We start from the raw sequence: 13,772 nt of genomic DNA on the forward strand, positions 1-13,772 counted from the left end.
TTCATTTTGTTGCGGAGTGTAAGCACATGAGCTCTGGTCGACAATTCCTTAGAGACAAGAAAATCCCTGAAGAAGGTATTGAAGAATTCTCTCCCATTATCACTTCGTAAAATTCCAATCTTTGCATTGAACTAGGTCTCGACAGTTGTATAAAATTGTTGAAAAATGGATGAAACCTCAGATTTGTCGGTGAGAAGGAAGACCCAGGTAAGGTGAGTGTGTTCGTCTATAAATTTGACAAACATTTACCAATGGAAGTGGTAACGGGTGAGGGATCTCATACATCACTATGAACAAGAGTAAAAGGACTCGAGGGTTTGTAAGGTTGAGACCGGAAAGAAACACGACTTTGCTTGGCACTAATACACACATCACAATTTAAAGAGGAAGTATTAACATTGCGAAATAAATGCAGAAACAAATACTTCATACATTCAAAATTCGGATATCCTAAACGAAAATGCCACAACATAAAGTCATTTTCAGAGAAAAATTTAACGACATAAACCAAATTTGATGATCATCTCTAGAGGAATCCTCTTCAGAAAGGAAATAGAGTCCCCTATCGTGTCGGGCAGTGCCAATCGTCATCCTCGATTTCAGATCCTGAAACAAAACAGAATCAGGTGAGAAAATTGCCTTACACTTCAAATCCCTTGTAATTTTACTGATAGCCAAAAGATTATAAGAGATTTTAGGCACATGTAAAGTATCACGCATAATTAAACCGTCAAACGGGGAGATATGACCTTTCCCTACAACAGGGATAAAAGACCCGTCTGCAACGCAAATATGCTCATTTCCAGTACTTGGGTTATACGAAATAAACAAATCGGAAGAACTGGTAAGATGATCTGTGGCCCCTGAGTCCACAATCCATGGTTTTTTTTTACCATTTATGCTAATAAGGCCAAATGAAGGAAAATTACCAAATTATGCAATAGCACTCACCCCAACCGTACTCAAATTGTTCTTACTATCAGCGGAAGACTGCTTCTGAGTATGTTCATCTGCTGAGTCACTTACTAGGGCATGTCCAGTATTAGATTTGTCATGAGACTGTTGTCGCCTGCTGTTTGGAGGTTTCCCGTGCAATTTCCAATACTGGTTTTTTATGTGTCAGGGCTTCTTACAATGCTCACACACAGGTGGAGGTTTTTTATCGCCATCAGCACTGAGCGACTTTGCAATGAAGACAGCTGCATCAGTTGTAGTCATGGGATTATTCATGGTGCATGACCGATCCTTTTCCAGCCGTATTTCGAAGCAAACTTCTCTGAGAGAAGGAGTAGGGCATTGGCCTAATATTCGACTATGGACACCATCGAATTTAGGATTTAATCCAGCCAAGAACACATACACATGGTTTGCTTCTTCAATTTTCAAGTATTGAGCCCCGTCTTGTGCGCAGTTCCAGATAATCTCTCGACACTGGTCCATCTTTTGCCAAAGCATTGATAATTTTTTAAAATAAGATGTAACATCCATGGATCCTTGTTTGCATTCATGGATCTGCTTGTGAAGTGTATATAGTCGAGAGACATTCTGTCTCTTTGAGTACAAATCTCATGCAGCCTCCTAGATATCCTTGGCGGTTGCAGCATATAATAATGGTCTGCCTATTTGAGGTTCCATACTATTCACAAGAACAGAGTGTAACAGCGAGTCTTCTCCTTTCCAGATCCGTTCTTGTGGATCGCCTGGTACTGGCTTTAGAATCTCCCCCGTCAAGTACCCAAATTTGTGACGCCCTTCCAAGGCCATTCAGACTGATTAGAACTAGGAGAAATAATTCTGGCCATTTAATTTTTCTCCTACAAGAAATCATGCAAAGTTGCCCATCGAGCCAGATAAATAAGAAGCATTTGGCAAAATAGGGAAGGAATTTACCGGATTCTCTGAATAGACTGGTTGAACCAATTGAGGATTTAGGCCAAACATCGTATCCAAATATGAAATCTGTTGTTGGAGATAAGTCAACCATTGTCTCACGTCATTTGGGTATTTCGGTCGAACCACAAATGGCTGGAAACGAAGCAGCCACTGACAGTTGGAAGGAAGTCGCCGGCTGGAAAAAGGTCACCGACTGGAAGGGGTTCGCCAGCACACGTGAAGACCCCAGCCGGCTGGACTGCTCAAGATGGGTGCTCGGCGCGACTTCTTGTTGGTCGAATGGACCTGGTGCAAAATGATCGATCGTGCTCAGCTCGGCTTCTCGTTGGTCGAACAAACCTGGCGCAGAAGAATCGACCAGCGCGAACATGAATAGTGCGGAAGGCTGCAGCGGCGTGGATGGTAGCGACCCATGGCTTGAAACGATCAAATCTGTTTCTGTCTGTCCGTCAATGATACATCTAGCCTCAATCAGTGAAAATTGCAATGACCCACGACTTGAATTGACCAGAACTGTACCTGTTCGTCCGTCGAAGAATCGTCTGGGTTCGATCGGCGCTTCTGACTGGTACGGCGGCTTCCACTAACATCGGTTCTTCGTCGACTACAGCCGGACGACAGAAATAAACTCTGGTAGGGCTGCTTGAAAACACTCCTTCACGGTCGCTCGAATAGCAATCTTCATGTCAAAACTCAAAGTTCCATCAGTAGAAGATGACTGTGGTTGGTTCTCTTCCATAATGGCTAGGGTTTCGTCGCTTAGCTCTGATACCATTTTAAAAATAAAAGAAGAAGATAAGGGAATGACAACACAGTTACGTGGAAACCCTAGAACATGGAGAAAAACCACGATATAGAGATCTTTTCTTATTATTTTAATCTGATACACTGAATACACAGGGACACACTGTATAAATAGACAGTAGGAAACCCTAGGGGTCTGTACATTTACATAAATGCCCCTAGGTTAATAACCCTATTTTCAACACCTACTAATTGGTGATTAAGCCGAATGCTTAGCTTAATTTTCATCGCATAGAGCTTGCGATCACTTAGGCCCCATCATTGGTTATCGCATGCTCCTAGTCGTAATCGCATCACCTCGTCTTAGGTGTTCTTAGTACACCTTACGTTGTCAATCTTTACTTCCTTAACACACCTCTTCACATCAATTAAGTGACCCATCATCGCATTTGTCCATGGGAGTCTTGCCTGCCAACTTTTACACTTCACGGCCACTAATTCTCTTGCGACCATCCTAGCATTCTGCCTTAGCATCCCCTTTGGAGTGTTTATCTAGGTAACTTAGCTATTTGCATGTCGCCTATACTAGCCTTCTCCACCTTAGGTGAAGTTGATCATATACTTTTCTCACCAGCCTCGGCTACACATCAAACTCAACAGCTAACTTAACTTCCTTCATGACCTTCCAAATACTTCATGGGCTATACTTGGATATAGTTCCCCTTCCTTAAATACTTGGCTGTATAGCATTTTGAAAGGGTTGACTGCATACATTGACATGACTTTGTCGCATGGACCTTCCATTTTTCTTCTAATTGTGAACTCTTTTTCAATTCATCCGAGAGCTCAACACTTCATACTTAGAATATTTTCTACCTTCAAAACGGCCGAGGCCCATCTTATAACACTTAGAATTTTTCTTCTCTTTAACATCACATACATGCTCTTACACTTCATATTATTATAAACATTAGAATTATCATAAATATATATGTACTATGACATTAAACACATAATAAAGAGGTCTTAAGCATAATTTACTAGTAAAACGAGTTTAGGGGTTTACAATATGGGTTTGGGCTTGGATGACATTGGAATCAGCTTTTGGACTTAGACTTAATTTAATCCTTTTTTTAGAATTTTATTTAAATTTGACCCGATTTATTTAAGGATAATTGCAAATGGTAGTACTTTTAGAAATAATAATTAAGTGTGTTGCGTTGGAGACTTTTTTTGGGGTGGGATTGGGTTGGAGACTTTTTTTTGGATCTTTTGAGTTGCCAACCCAATCAACTCGAATTTTCGGTTGGGTCCAAAAAACACCTTCAATCCAACCCATGTACACCCCTAGTAGCGATATGGTCTATCACCGATAGAATACAAGAGTCAGATCTAAATTTTGTCATATTTTCCACTACCTCTTTATTTTAATAAATTTAAGGTAACTTAGCTTCGGCCCAAATCGACACGTGGCGTAATTTGATTGAACGAGCTAATATTGCCCAATGGATTAATACTTAAAACAACTAGCATCATTTGATTTGCCAACTTTTATGTCTATTAATTTAATTTGAGGACACATATAAATTTATAATTAATCTCAAATTTAACTATCCCAATTTGTGATTGCCCAAGATTTGTTAGTCGAGTAATATTAAATTAGAGTAACATATTTGAACAGGTGGGTGTTTCACTCGATCGAATACTACATTACCCATAGACCCCAATTTATTTGTCTCCAAAATCTAATTCACCTATCAACAAATTTTGTTTTTCTCTTCTAATCATATGTATTTAAATATAATAAATAAAGAATAATTTAATGACACATACAAGATTGTAACAAATTTTAATTGATTTTCTTAGTGAATCTACTTGAGAAATTTTAATACATAAAGAGTACGTAAAATGCATAAATTTAAAATATTAAGGACCCTTTGGAAATTATATATTAAAAAAGGGACCCTTTCATGTTTGTCATCTATATTTCATCCTTTTATAACAAATAGGAAGGGAGAAATAGAGAAATAAATGTTATTTAACTACTTGTATATACTAATTAATTACAAGAAAACAAAATTTCAAAAGATATAATAATCAAAATAATCTAAAATACTAGATAAAATATCTAGCTTATAATAGTTTATAGGGTAACGTTGCTATCCACAAGTTTTTTCCATGTTTGAAGATACGGATAGTTATTCAAAAGAGCATGTTTTTAAAAGAACATTATCGCTGAATGCATGCTCTTTTACTAATTGATTTATATTTTTTTTTTTTAATTTTGTTCGTATTTTCTCGAGTATACTAAAAACTAAACATTTGAAAAATGGTTTATATTGGAAAGTTATGTTCATATTCCAAATAATAGCCATGGCCTCCAATGATGACTTTGCCAACTCTCTCTTTATTACTAAATAATAAAAGAAACCTTATTAGAAGGGAACTTTATAAAATATGAGTCGATATATTTTATATTCAAAACTCTTGGCTTTATCATTAAAATTTGCAAATATTTTATTATATGTTCCCTTGGTTTTTCAACTCTTTCTGTTTATTTCTATTCTTATTCAAAATATTTTAATTTGGAAGTTTAGAAGTTAAGTTTGTGTTATTATTGACTTGATGGGGTTGAAGCAACAATTTTTTGTTCCATAAGTTACCTATATGTGGGATGATTGGTTGTGTGTATGTATGGTTTAAAATTTCAATTTAATTTTTATACTTTATACTTAATTAGTTTCGAGTAGTTGGTCTCTATGATTTTAGAAATTTTGATTTGATCCTTATAGATTTGTTAAACCTCGTAAATCATCTTTAAATTGTATTTTATTTATTCGAGATGCCTATTTTGTTATCTGGTTGATAAAGAACCCTAGTTATTATTAATTAATATACAATTAATATAGGAATACGAGTGTGAAGATCTCAAAAGAGGGAGTGAACAAGTAAATTGTGCTAGTTGAGTTTTTATTTTTGAAGAACTTCAACACATTTAACTTGTTGGAGATGACATAAAAGTCTCACATTAATCGTTGGTCGATATTTCGAAAAGAAAAAGAAGGTAAATATTTTAATCAATACCCGTTCAAAGTAATGAACCAAACAATATCTTAACAAGTCCTTGTTTTATTGTCAATGCAAGGATACAATAATAGATGAATCTTTAATTATTATTTTAAAGATTAATGGTTAGATCTCATTTGCATTCTCATCATTGATGAACTAAAACAATATGTTAATTGAACCAATGATGTAATAGGGAATATATACGTATCCCTATGTTTAAATTTTTTTGGATGGATGATCCAAAATAAAAAGTCCATGTGAAATTTCTTTCTTAATTTTGAAAACAAATGAAAAATGGTTTTTTGCTTACATTATCTAATTGTGAAATTACTACTTTATCCCCTAGTGAACTCTTCTTCCTTCATCTTCATTTTCCAGCTTTTTTTTTCACATTCTTCTCTCACCTATTTCTTCTTCTGCCGCCTTCTTCTTTTTCTTCTTCATCATCTTCTTCTTTTTCTCCTAACTTTTCTTCTTCTTCATTGTCTAAATTTTTTCCTTTTTTTCTTCGTTCTGCATTTTTTTCAAAGAAAAAAATTGCAATTGTATTTGAAGAGGAACAAGAGGAAAGAGCGAGAATCTGAATAAAGAAAAAAATCGAAAAAAATTTACAATTGTGCTCAATGAGAACAAGAAAAAGGAACAAGAAGTGAGAAATTAGAGGTATGATCAAGAAACGAGAGGTGGGAGTGAGAAGCGAGAGGTAGGAGCGAGAAGCAAGAGATGGTAGTAAGAAGCGAGAGGAAGAATCTGAACAAAGTACAAAAAAACGTCAATAAGAGCGTAGCTCAATTAGTGTAGTGGTTGTACTATCAGCCTTCAAATTAGAGGTTCAATTTCCTCACCCCACACTTTAATTACGAACAATCTCGAGACGAGATAATAATTTTGCAGTAGAACACCATTTTACAAACAAATTTGAATCTTGGACCAATTTTCATTTGGACCCTTAAAAAAGTTCTTCCGTACCAAAACCCTGGGATAAGATCCAATTTACACTTTGGTCTTGCGGCATCACATCCAAATCCCAAAACCTACATTTGAAATCTTAATTACTAATAGACCCTTACTTCTATGCCATTTTGCTATTTAAAAAATAAAAATGAAATACGGAAAAATACTTCAAATCTATTTTGTGGGTATTTTAATTTCCATTGTTGATGTAAAATATTAATTTTCAAAGATTAAATTACTCATATTATAGATATTTTATTTATCCCCCAAAAAAAAAAGTACAATCACTTTAGATATTACAGATCAAAGCTAGTATAGAAGAAAAGAAAGTAAAACATTTAGGTGGACCATTAACATTAATGCTTAATAGACCTCATTTCCTGCACGTATCATCTTATTATTGAACTCATAATGTCTTCTTTTTATTTCATGATTTCACCTGCACAATTACAAACAGAAGCAATATGAATTAACAGAGAAAAAAGAAAAGAGGGAAATTGTATTAGAAGACCTATGTTTTACTTTATTTCTAAAATATCTTTGTTTTTTCGTTGAATATTACATCATAAAAGTTCGAAATTGAAGTTTATTGCAGTAGTAATTTTTCAATTTTTGTTCAATGTTTGTGAATTGGTAATTTAGTTTTGGACGATTCCATCAACACATAAATCACTAATGGGCAAGAATACAAGTCTTTTATACATTAAAAAAATACTGTTTTGATAATTAGTTGTATTTCATATTTCAATCTTCTTAAACCAACATTGAATCATTAACAATTAATTATTTTATTATTATTATCTTTTAATACTATTGGGAGTATGGAGATTTGGACCATGAATCTTTTGACCATTAACACGCTTATAGGTCAGTTGAGTTATATTTGTTTTGACAATTATACATAATTAATTTATTAACTTGTTTAATTTTATAAATTTTACGCTGTAACATTTTAAAATGTATTAATACACATTTTAGTATTAATAAAATTGAAATAAATTTATAACATAAAATACTAATATTTGTCAAAGATTTTATTTTTTTAATGTAATTTTTTCTTTTAAAATCTAAATAGATTGAAAACAAAAAAAAAAAAATTTAACATATCTTTAGTTTGAACCACATAATCTAAAAATAGTTTTGAAAAAGAATCTGTAAAAGGAATATGTCCAAGTGAACTTGGAAACATAAAATATAACTCAAATTGCACATCCATCGAACCCTAAACTTTTATAATTATTCATAATTTCTTTACTATTAGATTCTTGTAGCACTAGAAGTCCAAACCTCTTATCTTCCAAAGATGTTACACTAATACCTAAACCAATTGAATTATGCTCATCCCTTAATTTAAAATTTAGCGCTGTTTGATAACCATTCATTTTTAATTTTCTAAAATTAAGTTTATAACAATATATCTACCTGCTTCATTCCAATTGTTTCAAAAATCAAGCCAAATTTGAAAACTAAAACAAGTAATTTTTAAAAACTTGTTTTTGTTTTCAGAATTTAACTAAAAATTCAACTTTTATATTTTAGAAGGTTACATAGATCATTATAAGAAATTCAATTAAAATAATTTAATTTTTAAAAACTAAAAATAAAAAATCAAATGATTATCAAACGAGGTTTTTTTCTTTTTAACTTTTTTAATTTAACCACTATGGTGGCGGAGTTCAATCCATCACTCTAGACAACGGTATTAAGTAACTTATCCATTTAACACATTTTTTTAGTACAATAACTCAATAATGGGTATCGGACCTTCAATATCTAAGAATGAATGTCATGTCAATAACCATTAAACTAAACTAACTTTGGCACAGTGACGTATATTTTGTAGTTTGTTTTAATCTAACTTCTTAAATTCCAAAAACAAAAACACAAATAACTAGGAGAGAGATTGAGTGTACATGGATCAAAATTGGCAGTGCACTTCTCCGGCAACAGCATGGCCAAGTCACGATCAACGCCGGCAATAGGAGGGCCATTGACAAGCACACACAAGCAAGGCTGGCCGAGAGTTTTGACAGCATTGCAACAGGCCACGGTCGGCGGAATGGGGCGGAATGGAGCAACCGATGGCCTGCAAGGCATCAGCCTAACAAGGGAAGAAAAGAAGGTGAAACTACAAGTTTCGCCTTTGCTTTGTTCGGCCAAACTTGTTGTCGCCAATAAAAACACCCAAACTGACAGAAATTTCATGCTTAGATACCCCATTTTTTCACACTCAATAATAAAATGACCCTCCAAGGCTCCAACTTTGTACTACGAAAATATGGACATTTAGAATTGAATTTATAAGAGATTGTTGTTCGTAACCATTCTGCACCTCCATCCTAACCCACGATCACGCGTCCATTGCTAGTTTAGGTCTCCCTCTGGTGCTGATTTGTCTCTATTCCCCAACATACAGAAGTGATGATTTATCTGCACTATAATTGTTATAAAACATCTATCACTTGTGACTCCTTTAAGCCTGCAAGGATTAGGAAGGATGTTGGTCATCTTTACATCAATGTGATCCTACAAAATAATCAAATCTCCCAACTTTATGACAGTTAAAAAATTAATGAAAGTAAACTCTTCTCCAAGCTGAGTGCAGTTTAAATATGCACCAAGTGAAACGCTGTTAGTTCAAGAATCAATTTGGCTGTTAATGTAAAGCACATAAAACAATGGAGTATTCTAACCATACTGTCCTTACAAGCTTTCGTTGAAACATAAAATACACTTGAGTGAATGGAGGATCCATATAAATTAGACCCAATTTACAGAGCACTGTAAAAATGTAATAGCTGAAATTTCTCTCTCGATTCCTTTTGATCAATCTGTAATGGCTAACGGCATCTGTGGTATAACAAGAATATAGAGTTTGATTACAAAGTTTCTCCTTTTTGTCCTTTTAGATTAATCACTGCAAGCTCTTTCTCGACATACTCTCCTGCCAACATAGACGGATACTTGTTGGCATGTGGGGATTCAGCAAAGTGGCCAAGAGGCTTCAAGACAGCGTCAGATGCTATATGGGCAAATAACTACATCCAACGAAACAAATACTTAGTCTTCCAGAATATGTATGAAACTAAGTTCAGTTTGCTCAGAACATAAAAGAAACTATGATAACATAACCGGATACTTACAGTTGAAGAGACTCTCCAAAGGCTGCGATTTTGCTCTGATGCAAGCTTAATTGCATCCTTAGTCCTTTTTGTGACAACAACTTCATGCATGCCAGCTATGCAGTCACCAGCAGTCAGCCACTCAATCTGCTCAAGCGTAATGGAGTTAAGAGTGCATACCATTGCCGGAAATTGCATCTCTATAAAACATGCAGTAATTAACATGACTCAACGGTTCCCTAACATTTATGGAAGTAGCATGAAATAAAAGTTAATCAATTAGATAGTATTCTACAAGCTAGGGACGCAAGGTAAAGGAAAATAGAGAATGGTCTACAATGAAGACATTTGTAAAAGGTCAACTTCTCTCGGAAGATTAATCATAATTTTGACTATATCAGAATTCAGTAAACTAAAGGAGAATAATTTACTCATTTTATCATGTTATGTCCTACCATTCCCGTAATAAGTGAAACCTCCCAACTCCGTGATAAAAGCAGATTATTCAGGCTATAATGCCAGTTTAAAACACAAGCTGATTGCACATTGATTGTTGAGAAAGAATCAGCAATCTTTTAACTTTAAATTTTATTCGTTGAAAGTCAACTGAGCATTCGCTTATAGCAATAGTCTTGCAAATGATAGATAATATATCATTGATTATAGGTCCTAATCTTCACCATGACTATCTTACCTGTTTTCCCGTCTGTATTAGAAGACATCCAATAGGAACCTTGACTTCAACTTTTTGCCCATTTCTAAGCCAAATATATAGCCCAGGAAATCTGCTTCGGCCATGGATTGTCAGAAAATTAAGATCATAGTGATACCCAGCAAAGACGGTACCCTCCTGGCCAAAACGATGAAGGTCGCTTCCTGTTGGAGCAAGAAGATGAGGTCCCTGAGATTTCAGGTAGGAAAATAACTTTTAGGATGAAACAAAGTCGATATAGGGTATTACTATTAAGGAAGACATGTTTTTTTCTGGCACACTGAAAAAAAAAAAAAACTAAAAAAATGGGATTTTTGATAGCATTCATAACAGAATATCCAGAAAAATAATCAAATATCCAAGAAAACAATCCTACTCTCTAGTCTCTACAGCCAAGAATCCTCATGAAACGAATGAGATTTTTTCTTTAAGCAAGTAAATGAGTCGTCTTACTCTTGCAAAGTAAATGATATGATAAATAAAACGTAGGAAAGACCATATATTGGAGGGGTTGGGCAGGTTCAGCAGGCCCTTCAACGGTAAAAACATTCTTAAGTGCAAACTTAGATGGTGGAAGTACTCTAAATGCTACATTGCACGTGACGTAGTGATACTTAGCACCCTCAGTGTCAACGTCCCTTCAGCAACAAAGAATTGGATGCACTAACCCTCTAACACTGTGAAAAGAAATTCCTTAAGAAATAATGGCCTTAAACTATATAAACACCCCTGGTTCTTCATTCCAATTGGAGAAATTCATAATAAATATTAGGCTAGTAGCCACATATAAATAACAATCCCCCTTTCATATTTTGTCAGAGAAGAATAATATTTTAGTATCATTCTTTCTAATCAAAACAACACTGCATCCCTCTCTTAATTATAAACCGGTTCCTTTCTAGATGTATATTGAATTTTTTTTTTAATGAAACAACTTTCATTGAGAATAAATGAAAGAATACAAGGTCAACAAACCCTTAAAAGGAAGCTCCCTAAAGGAAAGGGTTCCAATGGAGCAAAATAGAACCTATAGAATATAAGATGTGAACAGTGTCCATTTATCTAATATAAAATATGAAATATCCAATTTTAAGAAAATTGCAGCGGGAAGGAGATCTAAAAGTAAACAGAAAATTACTGATAGAACATGTCATACTAGAAACAGAAGATACCAGCTTCATCAGAGAAGTGAATGCATCCCTGGGCAAGCCAAACCCAATTGCTGCCATTTCCGCAACAGCCTGAGGATAAAGAAGATTTAAAATTATGTTCACAAAAGCAGTGTAGTACAATGGAGGAAACCTCATCCAATTACTTGCCTCTATGGCTGCTATCATTTTGAAACCCCAAGAATCCATGGTATCCTTCCATTCAGGAAAACCCTCAGGGATAACCGGCTCAGCATTGAGTTCCTGCAGAAAATACAAAAAAATTCCAAGGAGAAAGACAAAACTAACGAGAAACAAGAGGGTAAAAGAGATGATAAAACCTTAAATCGGGTGTTTGATGGGCGAGGACCCACTCTCCACATGTATCGCCACTTGGGATCCGGCCCCCTGGGAAGTAATGGTTGGAACTCCTTGGGCATTGCTCTTATCTTTTCCTGCATTTCTTCATCGACCAGGCTTTTTGGGACTTCCACACCTTCTGGCGTTACCCCAACCTGGTATTATCTCCATTCGAAAATTTAGAATTAGAATCAAAGTTGATACTTCATCTCAGAACAACGAAACCTAAATTTCCATTTCTTCATTTAAGAAGCTTATTTTCCTTCTGACGGCATTATTTTTCATCGCTTAATCAACTCAACATCACAATAGTTCAAAACTGATGATATCAAGCAAGAATATATTCGATTTGTTGTTCTCTTTTCTTTCTTGTTCACCTTTACTCTATCGTTCATTTTCCTCGTTTCTTTTATTCAATTCTGCACTGTGTGAATTTAGTTAGTATGCGTGGTGAAGCATCAATGGATCTCTAGCACTTTAGAAAAGAATAGAGTTGGTGAGACTGACACTGAAAAGAAGTACTCTACGCCAATTAACGAATCCGCAGAAATATTGGAGGACAAAAAATCATCTCAAATGCTTTGAAAATAAGCCAAAACACAGACAAGAAATCATGCTTCGAAGATCTAGCTTCCGATCGACCTACATTTTGACAGTGATCAAACAACATCTCGCTCATAGACAAATCAATTTGCAATTTTACCTGGTAATGCAAATTAGGCCTCGCGTGCAGACGCTTGAACTCAGTTGGCTTTTCAAAGAACCTTTCCATCATATCAATGAATCGATCGTTATCCTCGGCAGAGCATCTCGGATCCTTTACCAGAAGTGCGCCGGTTTCTTTCAGAGTCCGACTGACTTCCTCGCACAGAGCGGTGAGTTGGGGCGCAAAGTCGATCGGAGAGCCGCCGGCGAGTTCCGACGAGGCCTTCAGATATGGGGCAAGATCGATCACGGGCAAATCCATCAAAGAAAGAAGAAAGTAGAATAGTAGCAGATGATTGAGAGAGTGTGAGGTTTTGGGGCAAAGCGCGGGAGAGTGCAGTGAGAATTTGCTGCCCAAATTTTGCCTTCGCAATATGGGCAGTTGTCGAAACTTCAACCCATTAATCAAAGAAAGATTCGATAAATAAAGGAGAAAATTGAAATAATTGTAGTGATGACTTAAAAATTGAGCCAAAAATGTAAAATGGTCCAAATTTTAAATATATATATATATATAAAATATATATATTATNATTGTAGTGATGACTTAAAAATTGAGCCAAAAATGTAAAATGGTCCAAATTTTAAATATATATATATATATAAAATATATATATTATAGATTTAATTCTTTTACAAAACTTATTTTCATAAATATTCAAACTTTTTTATATTTTTATATATAAGATTTAATGGATTTTTTGGACTAAAATATTCTTGAGTGTAGTGGATGGTTGGAGAGAATGTGGCATTGAAAAAAAAAATCCATATTGATAAAGCACACGTGTGAGAGAGAAAATGCATTTATTTGTTCTGATTTTATTTCTTTTGTTTAATTGGAGAGAGAAAATGTAATTAATAAAATTTTATTTTACATTTATGTTAGTTTCATGTATCAACTTATTGGTTTATCTAGCAATTTCGTGGTTATTTTAAATACACCTTAAAACATTTTGTTAGGTATTTGAAAATATCCTAACCAATATATGAAATATACCACAATATATAAATCGGAATTTGACCCAATACTTGACATAAATCATAGTATAAACCAATATATGAAAT

General features: G+C 34.6%; 2 protein-coding genes across 2 annotated transcripts; both read right to left on the reverse strand.

The window, feature by feature from the left end:
• Positions 1 to 6,929: 6,929 nt before the first annotated feature.
• LOC120089914 (protein LIM3) lies at positions 6,930 to 9,169 on the reverse strand. The gene is made up of 2 exons (XM_039047357.1): positions 8,574 to 9,169; positions 6,930 to 7,099 (listed from the first exon to the last, which is right to left on the reverse strand). The coding sequence occupies exons 1-2, from the start codon at positions 8,878 to 8,880 to the stop codon at positions 7,083 to 7,085; spliced, it is 324 nt and encodes a 107-aa protein (XP_038903285.1). The 5' UTR covers positions 8,881 to 9,169; the 3' UTR covers positions 6,930 to 7,082.
• Positions 9,170 to 9,322: 153 nt separating this feature from the next.
• Positions 9,323 to 13,117, reverse strand: LOC120089913. The gene is made up of 7 exons (XM_039047355.1): positions 12,706 to 13,117; positions 11,984 to 12,157; positions 11,814 to 11,906; positions 11,667 to 11,735; positions 10,477 to 10,683; positions 9,804 to 9,929; positions 9,323 to 9,698 (listed from the first exon to the last, which is right to left on the reverse strand). The coding sequence occupies exons 1-7, from the start codon at positions 12,967 to 12,969 to the stop codon at positions 9,540 to 9,542; spliced, it is 1,092 nt and encodes a 363-aa protein (XP_038903283.1). The 5' UTR covers positions 12,970 to 13,117; the 3' UTR covers positions 9,323 to 9,539.
• Between the last annotated feature and the right edge of the window lie 655 nt (positions 13,118 to 13,772).

Source organism: Benincasa hispida, chromosome 11 (assembly GCF_009727055.1).
Source record: "Benincasa hispida cultivar B227 chromosome 11, ASM972705v1, whole genome shotgun sequence".
Classification (NCBI taxonomy): Eukaryota; Viridiplantae; Streptophyta; class Magnoliopsida; order Cucurbitales; family Cucurbitaceae; genus Benincasa; species Benincasa hispida.